Source organism: Pongo abelii, chromosome 15 (genome assembly GCF_028885655.2).
Source record: "Pongo abelii isolate AG06213 chromosome 15, NHGRI_mPonAbe1-v2.0_pri, whole genome shotgun sequence".
Taxonomy (NCBI): Eukaryota; Metazoa; Chordata; class Mammalia; order Primates; family Hominidae; genus Pongo; species Pongo abelii.
In genome coordinates this window covers 80,703,945-80,724,259 of record NC_072000.2, presented here as the reverse complement: position 1 = coordinate 80,724,259, position 20,315 = coordinate 80,703,945, and the positions used below count along the sequence as shown (strand labels likewise).

The 20,315-nt window shown below is 49.2% G+C and overlaps 1 protein-coding gene across 3 annotated transcripts in view; it reads right to left on the bottom strand.

Annotated features, from left to right (window-relative positions):
• The window catches only part of ESRRB (estrogen related receptor beta), a 186,757-nt gene that overhangs the window by 34,573 nt on the left and 131,869 nt on the right, over positions 1–20,315 (bottom strand). For all 3 annotated transcript variants that reach the window (XM_054530862.2, XM_054530861.2, XM_054530863.2), the window contains exon 3: positions 5,045–5,161. In XM_054530862.2, the coding sequence (XP_054386837.2) occupies positions 5,045–5,161 (117 nt within the window). The remainder of the gene's footprint in view (positions 1–5,044; positions 5,162–20,315) is intronic.

Sequence of the window (20,315 nt, the reverse complement as noted above, 5' to 3'; positions counted from 1 at the left end):
GGACCTGCCCATCCTGATTCTAGAACCCACAGTGGGGACCAGCCCAAGACAAGGCTGCCTGTTAAGATTCCCACCAACAAATCCAAGAAGAAAATCAGAGTGGCCAGACACCAGTCTGCGTCCCCAAACACAAGGGGCAGACTGATGAAAACCTGAGTGTAAACGAGGGTGTCTTTGAATCAAACACTAGAATTTTTTTTTTTTTTTTTTTTTGACAGTCTTGCACTTTCGCCCAGGCTGGAGTGCAGTGACACAGTCTCAGCTCACTGCAACCTCTGCCTCCTGGGTTCAAGCAATGCTTCTGCCTCAGTTTCCAGAGTAGCTGGGGTTACATGCGCGTGCCACCACACCCAGCTAATTTTTGTATTTTTAGTAGAGACGGCGTTTCACCATGTTGGCCAGGCTGGTCTCGAACTCCTGACCTCAGGTGATCTGCCCACCTTGGCCTCCCCAAGTGCTGGGATTACAGGCGTGAGCCACTGCACTCAGCCTGAATCCAACACCGGAGTATTTTAATGCATCAAGGGAGCTGACATTGCAAAGAAATCCCACAGTGGATTCTGCCAAGAGGAGCTGTCCCATTTGTCCTAGGTCCCCACTTTGACCTGGTGACGGAAAGCAGGTATCAACATCCCCATTTTACAGTGAAGAAATGGAAGCAAGTGGGTGTGAGTAATAATATTAAACGGCAGCCGGGGGCGGTGGCTCACGCCTGTAATCCCAGCACTTTGGGAGGCTGAGGCTGGCAGATCACAAGGTCAAGAGACGGAGACCATCCTGGCCAACATGGTGAAACCCCATCTCTACTAAAAATACAAAAATTAGCTGGGCATGGTGGTGCGCGCTTGTAGTCTCAGCTACCCAGGAGATTGAAGCAGGAGAATTGCTTGAACCCGGGAGATGGAGGGTGTGGTGAGCCTAAATTATGCCACTGCACTCCAGCCTGGCAACAGAGCGAGGCTTTTTTTTGTCTTTCTCAAAAGAAAAAAAAAAATTACACGGGCAAAAATACCTAATAACCAGGGGCAGAACACAGGCCACCAACTCCTAACCCAGATTTTGTGTTCAGTTTTTAAAAGAGAAAAATTACCTTTTCTCTGAAAATACAGATTTTTATGTACTAGATTTGCTTTTGGACATCTCCTGTTTTCCATGGTCTGCTCTGGATGTTCCAGGGAGAAAGTCACAGGAAGGTGGCCATAGGATCTGTCCCCAGCCATATGAGGAATCTGAAAAGCTTAGATCCCTGAGCTGGCCACAGTCTTAAGAGAGAGGGAGAGCCAGAGGAAGCCCCAAGTCTGATTTCTTCTGTGGCTGTTGCTGGGCCCCCAAACTGGGAAACGATCTCTGATTATTTTACCTAAGAAAGGAAAAATCATAAAACACAAGGAGAATGTGGCTAGATGAGGGCGGGAGGGTGGTGTTCAGACGTGCAGGCGAGGGGAGCAGAGAGGGCGGAGGCACCCACATCTCTCTGTCTGCAGTCCTCCCCAAGCCCCTGGACCCCCAAAGCCCCCCCAGCAACAGAGGCCCACTGTGGGACCCTAAAGCGGAGAGCAGCCCTGGGGAAGGTGAAGTTTGCCTTTTAGAGTCCCATCAGAGTCTGAGGTGGGCGATGAGCCCACGCTGGTCTCGGGGGGCCTGGGCCTTGCCTACAGAGCCAGGAGGGACACCCAAACAAAGCCAAGCCAGGCAGCTGCCAAGAGCCCACACCTGGCAGGGGCCCAGGCTGTTGAAAGAGGATGCTCCTCCTAAGGGGGTCGGTCCCTGCGGAGCTTCAGATCCCAGGATCTCTCCAAGGCCCTGCAGCGGACAGAAACTAAACGTGGCTCCCTGCTTTGTCCATACTCAGGAGCCTTTGTGTCATCTCCCCGCTCTTGGATCTGGACCTGCCAGCACTGGTGGGGAGTGGGGGAGGGAGCGTTCTAGTGGCTGTCCCCTCCTCCTTCAGGCAGAGCTCCTTAAAAGGCCTTTTCAGGCTGAACATGTCTGCCTGGGAGGCCCCAGCTGCCACCCTGGGTAAAGGCCATCAACCAAAGGGCTATATTTGCAGCAGGGCAGGGGTGTCAACACTGAGGCTTCCCCTGAACATCCTCCCCACTTGAGGCAGCAGGGGTCTCATGCCCCTGTCCTCCCAGCACCCCCAATACCATCATCCTGGGACACACAGTGTCCACCTCGTTTCTCTGACAAGTGCCAGTCTGGATGTCTGAGCGGCCACCAGTCAGTTGTGGGCCTCACCACCTCCCTCCCTGCCATCAGTGCACCCCTTCACCATCTCCTGCTTTCTGGGAAGCCACTAGAAAGTGCCCTTCTCTCTTCCCAGCACTGCATAGCCCCTAAAGAGACTCTGTTCAGTGTTACAAGATGGTCCAGGAATTGAATGGGAGGTCCCCTCTCACCCTCCCCCATCCCTGTGCTATGCCGTGGGGAGCAGACACTGAACAGGGCAAGGAAAGTTGCAGCCTCTGGGCCCAGCTCCCCTCAAATGAATGTGTGACTGAGGGTGGGAGTCATCTCACCCCAGCCCGTGCAGGGCTCCATTTTGTCACCTGTAAAATTCAGGGCTATATTGAAAACAATGAGGCTTCTGGCTGCTCTAAGTGCCTCGAATGCTGTCAAGTAGGCAGGGAGGCTGCACGCGGCAACCAAGTGGCCCCTGGCCCCCTGCTTGACCTGCTATTCTCACATCCAGCTTCATCTCTGGATGTGAGAACAACAGGTCGTGTAGCTCTGTCTCTTGGGCTTAAGAGGAATGAATGAGTCTCTAAAGCCTAGAAACCCTCAGATTCCCAGCACCACACGGACAGAAAGTCAAGAGGCCAGCACTCAGGCATGCTTCTATGGGCCTTTTGCCTCAATCTTCCCATCTGTGAACACCAGGAGGCTCTGAAGGAGCAGAAATGGCCTGGCATAGGAGTCAGGGGACCCAGTTCAGCCACTAGTTTGGGTCATCCTATCCAGGAGCAAGACCAAAATTACATAGAGTCAAAAATGAACCAACAGACAGCCTTTCCACGGGCTCGATGTAGTCCATTTTTAATCTGGAAAGGAGACCGTTATTTAGGTTGAGCCCCTAATGAAGCAGCTGGCCTGTCTAAGAGCTGAGTGGTCCACTCCATCACAAAGGGGTTAAATGAAGCCCTGAATGAGGAGCATTTTAAAAGCCAGTGTGCCATGTCGACACAAAGGCTGCCGAGGGCCTGCTTCAAGAGATTCTGTTTTATGGATATAGGTGCTGGGCTGAGCTGAGGTGAAGCGGGGGACCTGGAAATGGTAAACGGAAGTGGAAGGTCCAATTTCTATAGCACGTGACGGTCCAAGTTGTACTGACAAAGCATCTTAGGTCTGGGCCCTTATCTTCAGAGGGCCCTGGGAGAGGGGGTAGCAGGAGTGTCCTGGGGCTCCCAAGGCTGGGCTGGGCTTCCAGAAGCCCACTCCCAGCCTTCCCCCTCCAGGAAGGGTCTGCATTCCAGACCTGTCCCTTCGTTCTCTCTGTAGCCCCTTCTGATCACCCCCACACACCTCTTTTGCTGTTTCCTCCCACTTCTAGAAGGATTCCAGGACCGGAGCTTAAAAGTTGATCTCTAAGAATTTTCACTGGCTTCCCTTGGAAGCTGGAGAAGCAGGGAAACACATATACTCATGACCCATCCCCAAAATGGTACTGAACGAGGTTCCTCAAACTGAAAACATCGGCCAGGCACGGTGGCTCACGCCTGTAATCTCAGCACTTTAGGAAGCTGAGGTGGGAGGACTGCCTGAGTCCAGGAGTTCGAGACCAACCTGAGCAACATGGCAAGACCTTGCCTCTATCGATAATATCTTAATATAAAAATGGAGCAAATCAGTAGAGAAAGTGAGGAAGAGGAGATCTGGAGCAGTTGTCCCAATAAGAGCTACGTGTCATTTCAAATTTTCTAGTAGCCACATTAAAGAATAGATAAAAAGAGGCCAGGCGCGGTGGCTCACGCCTATAATCCCAGCACTTTGGGAGGCCGAGGCAGGCGGATCATGAGGTCAGGAGATCGAGACCATCCTGGCTAACACCATGAAACCCCATCTCTACTAAAAATACAAAAAAATTAGCCAGGCGAGGTGGCGGGCACCTGTAGTCCCAGCTACTCGGGAGGCTGAGGCATGAGAATGGCATGAACCCAGGAGGCAGAGCTTGCCGTGAGCTGAGATTGCACCACTGCACTCCATCCTGGGCGACAGAGCAAGACTCTGTCTCCAAAAAAAAAAAAAAAAGAATAGATAAAAAGAAGCATGTGATGCTAATTTCACAACATGTTTTATTTAACATGTCCAGAAGATTAGCCTTTCTGCATGCAATCACGTTTTTAAAATGATCACCACCAGACTTTACACTGCTTTTTATGGTCCTATTAAGTCCTCTAAAGCAGGCATGTGTTGTGCACTCAGCACACCTCTGTTTGGACCAGTGCTCGGGAGCCACGGGTGGCTTGTGGTTGCCGTATTAGACAGCACAGCTCTAGAGACAGAGGACGCAGGGAGAGAAAGGAGAGGGAAGGGAGAGGATGGGAAGAGAGGGAACAAGGAAGGGAGCAGCATTCCCAAGGCAAGAGCATTGTCCTGTCCACCCACCAGAAAACAAATGCCATTCTTCACAGGTGAAGGGAACATTATTTATCATTCCTGGACTTAATGTGTCTGTCCTTTTCACCCCCAAGCCCTTGAGGGTGCTGGGGGATATAACAGCCTCTTAAGCCTACCCCTCCTAGGGTGGAGATGGGGTTTGCCCCTAAAGGAGGGCCTTCCCAGAGTGCCAGGCCAACTGGTGCCCAAGTGGGGTCAGGGGTTCGGAAGGATCCTTAATGGAGAAATTCCAGTTCCCACCTCCCTAAAGGAGGAGAGCCATGCAGGTGCCGTGGCGGGCTGGCAGGGTGTGGGAGGAGATGGGCGCCCAGACTGGGTCTCACCCTGGGACACAGGTCCACGGCTTGTGGGTGTCTCACAGGGGACGAAAACTCTCCAGCAAGCAGAGCCTCACGGCGAACCCCAACTCGGTGGGGCCTCTTACCTTCCTTCAGCATCCCCACTTTGAGGCATTTCATGAAGCGGCAGGCCTGGCAGGACTTGCGCCTCCGTTTGGTGATCTCGCACTCGTTGGTGGCCGGGCAGCTGTACTCAATGTTCCCTGCAACCAGACACAGAGAGGGTTGCCGGGTGCTGGCTGCCCAGGGCCCCCACCTGCCAGCACAGGGCTGGATGGACAGGGATTTTAATTCGCCAGGGGTGCCACTCCTCCCACCCCGAGGCTCCCACAGGGCAGCGTTCTCAAAGCAGGTGCTCTGAGGTGCTTGTCGGAACGTTTTGAACTCTCTTCCATATGGAGACTCCAGGTTGCAGGTCTGGGTGGACCAGGCAGCCACTTGGGGAAACACTCTCCAGAGGATGGCCACCCACAGTGTTGAAGCCACTCCTGGGCAGGGACATCAAAACTCACTGAGCCGGCCTTTTACTCCAGGAGGAGAATGCCCCCTATGCTGACCAGAACATCAGCGCAGACCACCACCACCACCACCACCACCACCACCACCGGCGCCTCCAGCCTGGGACCCCGACGTGCGGGAAAAGCCTCTTGGAAACTCTGCGTCCACCAGGATCAAGGCCCGGCTTCTGCATCCCACTGGAGGGGCCCAGGCCACCTGGCTTTGCTAACCTTGAGGATATACTTTCCTCTGACCAAGTTGCAATTACTTCATCTTCAAAACAGTGAGATAATCTACTAAATGAAGGATTAAACAAGACCACATATGGACAACTGCTTTAAACACTATTCAATGCGAGGGGGTCATTTTATAAGCACAGTTCATTCAGCAGAGGGAATCTGTGATAAATTTTTCAGGCCACTCCTTTCATGGGTTATAAGAATGGCTACCAGGCCGGGTACGGTGGCTCATGCCTGTAATCCCAGCATTTTGGGAAGCCGAGGTTGGTGGATCATCTGAGGTCAGGAGTTCGAGACCAGCCTGACCAATATGGTGAAACGCCATCTCTACTAAAAATACAAAAAAATTAGCCAGGTGTGGTGGTGTGTGCCTGTAATCCCAGCTACTTGGGAGGCTGAGATAGGAGAATTGCTTGAACCCGGGAGGTGGAGGTTGCAGTGAGCCGAGATCATGCCACTGCACTCCAGTCTGGGTGACAGACCGAGACTCTGTCTCAAACAAAACAAAACAAAGAATGGCTACCATAAACCCAACCCATGCCCCTTTAAGCTGTAGGCCCCACGAAGCCAAGACCTTGGGCTGCTCCCCAGTGTCCAGCAGCACTTAGCAGAGCCCCTGCCATATAGAGACAGGCAGGTAGAATGCAGTGAATGACTGATCTACGGGGTCATTCCCAATAGCAATTCCATGAAAGAGAAAATAAGTACTAATACTATTCCCATTTTACAGATGAGTTTTCCAAGTGTTTCTATGCAGTGTGAACACAGAGGTCTTATTTAGGTTGAACTGACCTTCCAGTGCTCTTCCTGGGAGGGCTGACAGTCCAGTCAGGAGAGGCTGTGGCTGCCTTTCTAATACAGTCATCTGCCCTGGGCACGCTGACCTGCTGACTCTTATTAACAAATATGCGTTGAGCACCTACAATGTGCCTGGTAATGGAGAGAAAGGCAATGGGGGGACGGCAGTTCGGGGAGGTAAAGAAATGCAACCGGAGTGGCCGGACGCAGTGGCTCATGCCTGTAATTCAGGACTTTGGGAGGCTGAGGTAGGTGGATCACCTGAGGTCTGGAGTTCGAGACCAGCCTCGCCAACATGGTGAAACCCTGTCTCTACTAAAAATACAAAAAAACAATTAGCTGGGCGTAGGGGTGGGCACCTGTAATCCCAGCTACTCGGAAGGTTGAGGCAGGAGAATCGCTTGAACCCATGAGGCGGAGGTTGCAGTGAGCCAAGATCACGCCATTGCACTCCAGCCTGGGTGACAAGAGCAAAACTCTGTCTCAAAAAAAAAAAAAAAAAAGGTAACTGGAAGGTATAAACGAAGAACAGCACATCACAGTGCTGTTTTGTTATTGTGTCTCTTCAACTCCTGTCCCAAAGTCACTGAGGTCAGCCTGAGCCAGGGTTTTCCAGAACAGAATCTCTCAACTAGAACACATCTCTCGTTCCAGCCCCACCTCCTGAGGGAGCAGGGAGGAGCTGGAGGCTTGCCTATCTGAATCCTCCACACCAAACCCTACCCACTTCAGAGGAATAGCAGCTAAGATTTATTGTGCACTTACTATGTGCATAATCTGCACAGCTCCCTCAGTCCTCACAACAGCCTCTGAAGGCACATCAGTGTCCCATTTCACAGACCAAGAAACTGAGGCTCTGGGAGCTGAAGTGTGTTACCCAAGGCCACACAGAGCTCCTGTCCCACCCTGTATCTCACAAGGAGGATGGGGAAATTGGAAGTGCTGCCCGCTGAGGACAGGCGCCTGGTGCTGACGCAGCGGCTGAGGTTGCCTGGTGGGTGGTAGGGGAGAAGGGTGGCCTTGGGCTTCCCTGTGTCACCACCTCCCCACGTGGGATGTGGACGGAAACCTTTTCTATCGGATTTTCTGGAAACAAGCATGAACCATATTCTATCATGAACAAAGTGCTTTGAGGTAGCAAAATTACTCAATGTGCCTAACTGTATTGAGTACTCACAAAGGCTCAGTGAGTATTCTCATCCCTTTTTACTGGTGAGGAAAACTATTTCCAGAGCACCTCAGAGATCTACAGGTGAAGGCTAGCTATCCTCCCTCCCTCTTTCCCCCTCTCCCTCTCTGTCCTTCTCTCAAGTCCGGCAGGCACCACCTTTCTCCCCATCCCATTTCTTGCAGGGAGGGAGCTGGAGGTCATGCTCTGTGCTGGAGGATGGGAGGTGATGGGAAGGGGAAGGGATGAAGATTCTGTGTACCCCTCCCTGCTTTTGTCTAGCCCTATTTCTTTGAGCATTCTGGCTTGGGTGGTTTCTTGGGGAATAATTTCAATATTCATATAAGCCCGGTAAAATTCGAAAGACAAACAGAAAGGAGGAAAACACATATGAAAGCGAATTCATTCAAGCCTTTATCCTGGCTTGGAAGGCACTGGAGGATTTGGCCCGTCCCCACCCAGGCCCACCTTCTCTCTGCAGCCTCAATGTGCTGATTTCCTCCATTCGCTCTGCCTATCACTTTCTGGAACTCCATGATGTCCTAGGCTGCCAGGCCTTTGCTTTGCAGCTTAGAACAGACTCTCTATTACCCCTCCACCCTCTGTTTCTCCAGGTCCCACATGGGGAGGCGCTCCTTCTCCGTGCTGATAACCCATTAATGTCCCCTGTGTTGTATCTGTCTGCCTCCTCCACCTACTCCAGCTCCTCTCTAGTCCCACTGCCTGGGACACCTAGCCACTCAATGCGCACACACGAGGAGCTCACACTGGCAAGTGCTTGTCAGGGAGCAGCCACAGCTCTGCTTTACAGATCCTGACGATTTCATGTTCCCAGCAACCCCGGAGGTAAACAGATTTTTCTCATCTGTAAGATAGAGGGGCCGGGTGTGGTGGCTTACGCCTGTAATCCCAGCAATTTGGGAGGCCCAGGCAATCAGATCATCTGAGGTCAAGAGTTCAAGACCAGCCTGGCCAACATGGTGAAACCCCGTCTCTACTAAAAATACAAAACTTAGCCAGCTGTGGTGGTGCACACCTGTAGTCCCAGCTACTCTGAAGGCTGAGGCAGAAAGATTGCTTGAACCCAGGAGCCAGAGGTTGCAGTGAGCTGAGATCGCGCCACTGCACTCCAGCCTGGGTGACAGAGCGAGACTCTGTCTCAAAAAAAAAAAAAAAAAAAAAAAAAAAGGAGAAGAAAAAAGGAGAAGGTGAACAGAATCCGGGGTATGGGACGGCAAGGACTGGGACCCAGCCTGTCAGCTCCAGCCTGCTCTGAGCCACTGTGCAGGGAGCTCACAGGGCTCTCCATGGGCTTCACATCTCCAGCTGCCTGGGACACCCTTTGCACACTCTTCACTTTTCCCATGCTTTGCTCTCAGCTGCTCAGCCAACCTGTCACCTTTTGAAGAAGGATAGGCCACAGGCTGCTGCTCAGAGCAAGGGGTCAGGAAGTGTGTGTGCAGAGCTGGCACTGGTGCTCTCCCAGGACAAGAAGACCAAGTGCTAACAGCAAGTCCCCAACCCAGGCTCTTCAGCCTTTAGGGGTTGGCCTGTGTGTGTGTGTGTGTGTGTCAGAGAGAGAGACCTAATTATTTATTTATTTTGGTTCCTTTCAATTTATTTTATGGCCCCAGCGGCTAGCTGCCAGCAAAGCCAGGCTGGCGGCCTTGCTTTGTAATTTTTTTAAGTGCCTCCTTGATAAAGTGATGAGATTAATTCATCAGAATTTCTATGGTCTCTTGAGGCGGGCCTAGGGGCGTGTAGGAACAGGGATAGGACATTGGCAGCACACACACGTGCAGCTGAGGTGTGGCAGTTTTGGGGATGAGTTCTCTCAGGACAGGGACATAGCCAATGGTTAGCATAAATTCCAGGTTCTAACCTGGGAGTGTAGTCAGTATAGACAGGTGCAGACTCCACTTTGGGCACATCACCTAACTTCTCTGAGCCTCAGTTTCCTAATCTGTAAGATGGGTACAGCCCCCATCTCATAAAGTTCTTATCTAGAAGTTCCCCAGATTCAGGCCAGGCGCAGTGGCTCACACTTCTAATCCCATCACTTTGGGTGGCCGAGGCAGGAGGATCACTTGAGGTCAGGAGTTTGACACCAGTCTGGCCAACATGGTGAAACCCCGTCTCTACCAAAAATATAAAAAATTAGCCAGGCGTGGTGGTGGGCACCTGTAATCCTAGCCATTCGGGAGGCTGAGGCAGGAGACTCGCTTAAACCCAGGAGGCAGAGGTTGCAGAGATCATGCCACTGCACTCCAGCCTGGGTGACAGAGCAAGATTCCGTCTCAAAAATAAATACATAAAAAATAAAAGTTCCCCGGATTCAGTGACAGAAAGCATACGAAGGTCTTAGTGAAGCGCAGGCACTGGCAAACAGGCCACCATGGCTGCTCTGCTTATTTTTATATTCAGGCAGATCTTACAGTAGGAGTGTCCAATCTTTTGGCTTCCCTGGGCCACATTGAAGAAGAATTGTCTTGGGCCATGCATACAATATACTAACGATAACTGATGAGAAAAAAAAAAAACAACTCATCCTGTTACAAGAAAGTTTATGAATTTGTGTTGGGCCGCATTCAAAGTCATCCCGGGCCACAGGTTGGACAAGATTGTCTTACAGGGTAGATACAACCAAAGGATTCCAGAGTAAGTCTTTTCTAGGTGTCAGATCCGAGGCTAGCCACCAACTGTGATATTTGAGAACATTAAGGTCTGCCTCCAGTCCCTAGACCTCAGAGTGGATGCTGCCGGTGCCTGTGGGAGGGAGGCAGGCACTGGTAGAACCTGACCTGGACTTCTCCGTGACCTTAAGGCAGAGGGGTAACCGCCGCTATCAGCTCTCTTTGATCCTGTGCTTCCCGGAGAGAAGGAAATCCCAGGGGCATCCCCATCAGCTGTTCATGAACAGCTGCAGGGAGCAGGGCAGCCCTGCCACAGGCTCAGGAAGGGGGTTGCTAAGCTCAGACAAATAGCTCTCGGGGACCTGTGGGCTCAGAGGCTGCTGGCTAATGACAGAGCTCAAATGGTACCACTCTATGCAGCTGATGTGAAAGGGCTGGGGTGATGGTCACTCAGTTCCACTCCCTTATTTACGCACCTCTGGAGACAGGGACCATCTCTTTCATCTCTGTGTTGCCCAGGGCCCTCTGCTCTCCTGATCCTCCCCATCACCCATGAGCTGGATGATCTCATTCATGCCACTGGCTTCCACTATCACGAAATTGGCAATGATCTGCAGCCAGTGCTCATGCCGTTATAGCTATCTGCCTGCGGATGTGTCTACCTGGAGGTCCCCTGGGCCCTCACCTTTCTCAATTTGAACCCATCCTCATCCAACCTGTTCCTTTTACTGTATCCCTTGTCTCATCAAAGGGACAACTAGCCACCTGCAACCTGTCAGAAATGAAGGGGCCTCCTGGATTTTTCTGTATCTACCCCTAAGATCCTTTTCATCCTACTTCCTGATACCTACTCCCTCCCTCCCTTCTGCAACAGTCCTAGTTCCAAACTCATCACCCCTTGCGACCATCGTCCTGCACTAGCCTGTCTCCATTTCCCTTTCCAATCTATCCTCCACCCTGCCCCCTGGAGGTCAGTTAACAACTTTCCCAGACAAGTTTATCGGTTCTCTGGCTCATCATGGCACATGGAGCACACCTGTATACGCGTCATCCCAAAAGTCCAGTAACTGGCAGGACGGGAGTGGGAACTGTCTCAGAGAATGAGGAAAGTAGAAACCTAGGTAGCTAAAGCAAGGGATCCAGATAAGAAATAAGCTAGCCACACTGCAGAACCTCAGAAAGTGTCAGGCATTGAAGACTCAAGATACGGCAGCAGCAGGAGCTAGAAGACAAAGCAGCAATGGTGTCCAAATTCTGAGGGACAATTCTTTTCTTTTCTTTCTTTCTTTCTTTCTTTCTTTCTTTCTTTCTTTCTTTCTTTCTTTCTTTCCTTTCTTTCTTTCTTTCTTTCCTTCCTTCCTTCCTTCCTTCCTTCCTTCCTTCCTTCCTTCCTTCCTTCCTTCCTTCCTTCCTTCCTTCCTTCCTTCTTTCTTTCTTTCTTTCTTTCTTTCTTTCTTTCTTTCTTTCTTTTGTGTGTGTGTGTGTGTGCAAGTTTCGCTCTTGTTGCCTAGGCTGGAGTGCAGTGGTGTGATCTCGGCTCACTGCAACCTCTGCCTCACGGGTTCAAGCGATTCTCCTGCCTCAGCCTCCTGAGCAGCTGGGATTACAGGCGTGCACCACCAAGCCCAGCTAATTTTTGTATTTTTAGTAGAGACAGGATTTCTCCGGGTTGGTCAGGCTGGTCTCGAACTCCCGACTTCAGGTGATCCACCCGCCTCAGCTTCCCAAAGTGCTGGGATTACAGGCATGAACCACTGCACCCAGCTGAGAATAATTATTTTCAACTAGAATTCTGTACCAAGCCAAGACATGAATCTAATGTGAAGGTTGGAGGATGGAATAGAGGCATTTCCACATATACAAGGTATTGCCGATTTTACCTCTCCTGTACCTTTTAAGGATGCCCATGAACTACGTGCTTTCCCCAAAGAAGGAAAGAACCAAAAAAGAGGAAGAGGTAGGATCCAGAAAACAGGGAATACAACCCACGAGAAAAGTCAAGGACATGTCAAGAAGGAAATGGCAACAGGCAAAATAGAAAATTTTGTGATATCACCATATTGGGACAGTGGGATGATCGTGTGTGTGTGTGTTGGGATGGGTTGTGTAATTGGAGCTAACTCATCTTCCATAACAGCAAGTCAAGAAAGAAGGTAAAAATTGCTGTCAGCAAATACAGCTATAAAATCACAATATTACTAAATGATAGAAGAGAGTTTTTTTTTTAATGGTTAACTCTGAATTGGAGTGGGAGGAGAATGGGTAGGGCCAGTGACTATGATCCTTCATTATAAAACGTATATATATATATATTTTTTGAGACAAAGTCTCGCTCTGTCACCCAGGCTGGAGGACAGTGGCATAGTCTTGGCTCACTGCAGCCTCTGCCTCCCGGATTCAAGCAATTCTCCTGCCTCAGCCTCCCAAGTAGCTGGGATTACAGGCACCCGCCACCACACCTGGCTAATTTTTGTATTTTTAGTAGAGACGGGGTTTCACCATGTTGGCCAGGCTGGTCTCAAACTCCTCACCATTTCGGCCAGGCTGGTCTCGAACTCCTGGTGATCCGCCTGCCTTGGCCTCCCAAATTGCTGGGATTACAGGCGTGAGCCACTGTGCCTGGCCTAAAAGTTATGTTTCTTTTACACTCTTTAAACTACTTGTATACCTTATTTTGAAAAGAATTAGAAAAAATTTAAAGTATAAATTTAAGAAATTCTCCAACTCTTGCCACCCAGAGCAGAGAACAAAATCTAAACTCCAGGGCAAAGCCTACCGGGCCCTTTATGATCTGACCATTTCCAATTTTGTCCACCCTAATCCCCTCTCACTGAGGCCTCCAGTTTGTAGGCTCCAGCAGACCTGAACTGTCAGTAAGTATAATAGTTCATGGATCTCATGGAGCCCCCAGCCCTCCCATGCCTCCCTCTACCTGAAACTCCTCATTTGGTCCTCCTGGCCAGCTCCTCCACATCCTTGGAGCCACAGCTCTCACACAGCCTCCTTGGTGACACTTTCTTCCCTTCTGCCCCAGACAGGCTCGCAAGTTTCTCGCCACCACCCCATCCCCACACTCAAAGCAGCTACCTTAGTGTTTCATAATCACAGGTGTACCTGTGGGCCTCCCTTCTGAACTGCGTGCTTTTTGGGAATGGAGATTATTATGTTTTTCATTTCTGTATCTCAAGTATGGTATCTCAATCCTGGAAACCGATTAATGTCTGTTGAATAGATAATGAATGCAAATGAATCGAAAGCAGGAGCCCCCACCCAGAGAATCCTAGAATTCCACAACAGTGACCTTTCAGCTACCAAATGCAATTGTCTCCTCTTGGTCTTTCTCCTCCTGGTCCTTCCTGAAGCAGCAGACACCCATTGCCACCCTCTTAAAACAGACTATTTTGTTAGATTTTATCTCTCTTCTCTCTGCAGGGACTCTTGCAAAATCTCTGACTATTTCTATATGTATTTCATCAACTCTGGAGTACTTGCTTTCTTTTGTTTTTTTAGTCACCTGGTTTGTAATGAACTAAGATGCTTTCAATGGTAAGATGCACCATTATTTTAAGCATCAGTCAAGAAAGAAAAAATAATCCACTGATTAGGCTCACACCTGTAATCCAGGCACTTTGGGAGGCCACGGCCGGTGGATCACTTGAGCCCAGGTGTGCAAGACCAGCCTGGACAACATGGTGAAATCCCATCTCTACAAAAAAAAAAAAAAATTAGCCGAGCGTGGTGGCATGCCCCTGTGGTACCAGCTACTTTGGAGGCTCAAGGTGGGAGGATCACTTGAGCCCAGGGAGGTTGAAGGGAGGTTGAGGCAGCAGTGAGCAGAGATTGTGCCACTGCACTTCAGCCTGGGTGACAGAGCGAGACCCAGTCTAAAAAAAAAAAAAAAAAAAAAAAAGAGCTTTTTTTCAGATTTGATTTGACCTCATAGCCTTCTTACACATACGTAAGAGAAAACACAAGAAAAACAGATTGGTTAAAATATTGCTAAAACATCTCAGAGTCTAACTCTTCTGAATCATTTTTGATCAGTCATTGTTTTCATGTTTTTTTCACAGACTCATCCTCTCTACTATCAAGGGCTTTGTTAAGAAAGTGTTCACTGTTGTCTCAGGCCACTGGCCCCTACTCTGCAACTTTTGAGGTGCATTTGAGTGCAGTGACAACCAGGGAACGGCTGTCACCTGGTCAATGGTAACTGTGACAGGCAGCCCAATTCAGAGATGTTACTTGGAGAAAATGTGCATCTTAGAACTGATGAAATACGGCACTCCTCAATCTCCTTTCAAGGCCCCTCCTATGCTCCTTCTGTTCAGCAGGGTCCCTAAACCCTTCTCCTTCTAAAGAGCTTTCTCTAGAACACCAGTTCTCAAATTTGAGCTTGAATGAAGCTCACCTGAAGGGCTAAATCAGATTGCTGGGCCTTGCCCCCCAGTCTCAGATTCAGTAGGTCTGGGGTGGGGCCCAAAATTTGCATTTCTAACAAGCTCCCAGGTGTAGCCTTTGCTGCTGGCCTGAGGGCCACACTTTGAGAACCACAGCCTTAGAGGCTCTCCTTAGACTTAAAACCCCACTCAAGATTTTGCTTCTGGGCTCTAATTCCAAACTCTCCAGGGTCTCTGTGAACTGATCAAACTCAATATGTCCAAAACTTTATCCATTATCTCATGCTCCTTCCCACCCTGACTCCCCCAGCTAAGGAAATTGTTCCTTCTGGGTATTTATGTTTTCCCCCTAATGGCCTTGCCATCTCCCTGGTAGCCTAAATTAGAAATCTAAGAGTCCTCCTTCCCTTAGCGTCCACAATCCAGTCACTATCCTTTTAATACTGAATCCACTTTTTTTTTTTTTGGAGGCAGAGTCTCACTCTGTTGCCCAGGCTGGAGTGCAATGGCCCAATCTCGGCTCACTACAACCTCTGCTTCTCAGGTTCCAGCAATTCTCCAGCCTCAGCCTCCCAAGTAGCTGGGATTATAGGCGTGTGCCACCACACCTGGCTAATTTTTGTATTTTTAGTATAGACAGGGTTTCACCATGTTGGTCAGGCTGGTCTCAAACTCCTGACCTCAAGTGATCTGCCCGCCTCGGCCTCCCAAAGTGCTGGCATTATAAGCGTGAGCCACTGTGCCCGGCCTGAATCCACTTTTGAAAGTTCCTCAAGCCTAACTTCTCCTTCTAGCACTTTTGCCCCGATCTTGGTTTGGACGGCCCTAACTGCACTGTTAAAATTGCTTCCTGTGGCCGGATGCCATGGGTCACACCTGTAATCCCAGCACTTTGGGAGGCCAAGGCAGGCGGATCATGAGGTCAGGAGTTTAAGACGAGCCTGGCCAACAGAGTGAAACCCCCTTTCTACTTAAAATACAAAAATTAGCCAGGTGTGGTGGCATGCACCTGTAGTCCCAGCTACTCGGGAGGCTGAGGCAGGAGAATCACTTGAACCCAGGAGGTGGAGGTTGCAGTGACCTAAGACCATGACATTGCACTCCAGCCTGGGTGACAGAATGAGACTCCATCTCGGGGAGAAAAAAAAAAATTGCTTCCTGCTGGGCACAGTGGCTCACGCCTGTAATCCCCGCACTTTGGCACTTTGGGAGGCCAAGGCAGGAGGGTCACGAGGTCAAGAGTTCAAGATAAGCCTGGCCAACACAGTGAAACACAGCCTGGGATTACAGGCATGAGCCACCATGCCTGGCCTGGGAGTAAAGAAATTTAACACAAATTTAGTTATTCCCAGGAAAATAATCTTACAAGTGTTAGGTGTCAAAAGCAGTATGTACCTGATACATTGTGGATATCCTGATCATAAGTCAACACAAATAAAAAAAGAACTCACCTTATGGTGTAGGACATATACTTATGGCTTAAAATAAAAAAAATTTAGGGATAGCAGCACATACATTCTCATAAAATTTCAATTAACTGATGGAAATGAAGGCAGTACACTAAAACACCGTGTTAAATGACTCAAAAAACTCTAGAGAAGGAAAACAAAGACATTTGTATCAAAGATTCATTTGATAAGCCTTCCTTCACAAAATATGTGTAGAAAAACAACTTTTCAAAAATAATATATTGTTTTCCATAAGGTAATTTAAAATATACAAGCGTAACTAAATAATATATTGTTATAAGCAGACATCTGACTATTTTACCTAGATCCCTTAAAGTTTACACAAATGCAAACTGGCCCAACTTCTTCAGTTTGTCCTCCCTGGGAAATGGCAGATCACTTTGTTTGGGGATTGCATTGCATTCGGACACACTGAGAACCTCCTACATGCCAGGTACTGTGAGAGGACATGGGGTTAAGTGAAAATCAAAGTAAATGTGGGCTGGCGGTGGCTTACGTCTGTAATCCCAGCACTTTGGGAGGATGAGGCTGGCAGATCACTTGAGACCAGGAGTTCGAGAGCAGCCTGGCCAACATGGTGAAACCCCGTCTCCACTAAAAAAAAAATACAAAATTAGCCAGGCATGATGGTGGGCGCCTGTAATCCCAGCTATTTGCAGGTTGAGGCAGAAGAATCACTTGGACCTGGGAGGCGGAGGTTGCGTGAGCCAAGATTGCGTCATTGCACTCCAGCCTGGACAACAAGAGGGAGACTCGGTCTCAAGAAAAAAAAAAAAAAAAGGTAAGTAAATGTAACCCTGTGCCTTAGGAGCTTGTAATCTTCTTGGGGTATCAGACAAAAAAATGGCAATAACCATACAGTGGGATAAGTGTGGCGTGATGGGTGAAACTTTTCAGGGCATCCAGGAGGAATGACAGGAGAGAATCAGAGAAGGCTTCCTGGAGGAAATGCCCACTAACTGGAGACCTAAGGGACACAAGCTGGGAGTAGAAGTTGGGAGTAGGTGCAACAGAGAGAAGAGTATATGCAAAGTCTAGAAATTGAAAGCATGGAATAAAATCTGGTAACTAGAAAACAGAGCAATCAGGGTGACCACAGCATGCAAAAGAGAGTGGCATGAGACATAGGGCAATCCCAGAGGGCGTCCTCGGCCATGTTCTGGAGCTTCGATTCTCCCCACAAGAAAGAAGGGAGACATGGTCAGATGTGTGTTCAGGCTGGGAACGGCCGAGTCTAGCAGCAGGGAGAACAGGTAGGAAGCGGTGGGAGTCAGTGGTGGCCTGCGCTAAAGCAGGGGAAGGAAGACAAGCTGCTGGGTCAAGTGATCTGAAGGAGGGAGAATGAACAAGACTTGGCCACTGGGATGTTAGTCTGGGGTGGTGCGGGGGTGGGCACTGGGACAGGAAGCAGAGTTAAAGGTAAGACCCAGGTGTCTGGCTTGAACATGGAGGGCTGATGCAGGCACTGTATTGGGAACACAAGGAGAAATGGTAATGGAAGGAAAACCGCTTCTGTTTAAGACTTCATGCAACTGGGGTGCTTCTGGGACATCCAAGTGGAAATGTTCATTAGATGTGAAAGGAATGGAGCTTGGGGAAGAGGATGACAGCAAGACCTATGGAATTAGCATTCATCCTGATTTCAGAGACAACTGAAGCCATGGACATGAGAAGGAAGATGCTGGGCACAGAAGCTGGGTCAAGAACTGAGAGGGGGAAGAGAGGAAGAACCAGGAAGCTGAAGGTAGAGGAGATATATATTTTACAAGATTGGAGATACTAGAGATAGTTGAATGCTAATGGAAGGAAGGAAGGAAGGAAGGAGACTTTAGAAAATGAGCAGGGGAAGACAAAGGAGAGGAGGTAATAGGCGAGAGGTTCTCAGGAGGAAGGAAGGAGGTAGGATTCAAAGCCAGAGAAGAGCTGAGCCTGGGGTAGGAGACATCTCTTCCAGCAGTGAGTGAGCTGCAAGAAATAGCTGCGGAATCAGTGAACGGAAGCAGCTGTGGACATGGAAGAGAGTTCATCAGTTTGGCAGCAGGAAGCTGAGGGAGTTCTAGTTTCTCAATAAAACAGGAGGCAGAGTCATTGCTGAGAGAGACACAGGGTGACAGGGTCAAGGTTATTACAAAGGTTTTCATTATGGTGGAGTCAGTGTCACTTAGCCCTAAGTCCCAGAAGCAGCTGACTTTTCCAGCCACAGAAAGTGGCTCCATCTCTCACAGGCACTCCTAGTGCCTAAATTCAGGAACCTGATGTATAAGCTCAGGGATGTGGTGCAAAGAGAGCACACATACAAGGAGAAATTGATCTGTCTGCCTGACCTGCAAATTCACTCCTTGCAGAAGACCTGCAGGGGAATTAGATCCTAACCAGAAAGATATTAATCAGATAAACGGAATGTTTAATCACATCAGGCTGTCCCTAGGCTAAGACTCCTTTTTCCTAGGAGTGGTGGCTTTGCCTAAGTATGTCTGTTTTTTCTATGCCTCCAGGACTGGCCAATCCTTGTTAATTGGCATTTTTTTTTCTTTAGATATGTGAGTAAATGCAATCAGGTTGAGGTCTATCTCTTCTGACTTGGAGCCATTCTGTTCCTTCAGGAAGGTGCCTTCATCTGTCTATGAGCTCATCTATTCTCAGTGAGTGTCATCATAGCCCCCAGCGACAAAAAAAACAAAAACAAAAAAAGAACAACAACAACAAAAAAACCTCCCTTTCATAGCATAGAATTGGGCAGGGTTGGAATAAACACTAACATGCACTACTAGCAGTTGATTATAGGTCTCTGAGAGCCAGGGGACTGAATCTGCCTAGTTCAATGTAGTGCAGAGGAGTGTTTCAGGTTTTGTGGATCAGGCTGTCACTATTGCAACTATTCAGCTCTGCTGTTGTAACGCTCAAGCAGCCATAGACAATATACAGACAAATAGGTGTGGCTGTGTTCCAACAAAACTTGATTTATACAACCAAGGGTAGCCGGCTTACAGGCTATAGTTTGCCCATCTTCCCCCTCTTCCCTCCCACCCCCATTGTACCACCAGCCAAGCACATAATGAGGGCTCAATAAAGATTGGTGGGTTGGGTGCAGTGGCCCATGCCTGTAATCCCAACATTTGAGAGGCTGAGGTGGGTGGATCACTTGAGATCAAGAGTTGGAGACCAGCCTGGCCAACATGGTGAAACCCCGTCTCTACTGAAAATACAAAAATTAGCTGGGTGTGGTCATGCACGTCTGTAATCCCAGCTACCTTGGGAGGCTGCGGCAGGAGAATTGCTTGAGCCTGGGAGGCGGAGCTTGCGGTGAGCCAGGATCGCTCCATTGAACTCCAGCCTGGGTGACAGAGTACGACTCTGTCTCAAAAAAAAAAAAAAAAAAAAAAAAAGATTGGTGGAGAAGGAATGACTCGATCTTAGTCTTTCTCCCTAAATCTATCACGACATCTTTGTTTCTGCAAAATTTCTTTCCGTATTAGTACAACCATTGGATTGAGCAGAAGGAAGTGATCTAAGGAAGAGGTAGGGTGTGAGGTAATGTGATTAACATGATTTTCAGAGCTTTTCTTTTCTTTCTTTCTTTTTTTTTTTTTGAGACGGAGTTTCGTTCTTGTTGCCCAGGCTGGAGTGCAATGGCAAGATCTCACTGCCACCTCTGCCTGCTGGGTTCAAGCAATTCTTCTGTCTCAGCCTCTCAAGTAGCTGGGATTACAGGCATGCGCCACCACATCCAGCTAATTTTTGTATTTTTTAGTAGAGATAGGGTTTCATCCTGTTGGCCAGGCTGGTCCTGAACGCCTTATCTTAGGTAATCCACCTGCCTTGGCCTCCCAAAGCGCTGGGATTACAGGCGTGAGCCACCGCGCCCGGCCGCCTTTTTTTTTTTTTTTTTTTTAAAGAAACTCCAGCTCTGTTGCCCAGCCTGGAGTGTAGTGGCAGGATCATAGCTCACTGCAGCCTCCAAACTCCTGGGCTCAAGCAATCCTCCCACTTCAGCCTCCCAAGAAGCTGGGATTACAGGCATGAGCCACCATACCCAGCTAATTTTTAAAAAATTTATTGTAGAGATAGGGGTCTCGCTTTGTTACACAAGCTGGGCTGGGCTGGAACTCCTGGCTTCAAGGGATCCTCCTGCCTCAGCCTCCCAAAGTGCTGCCA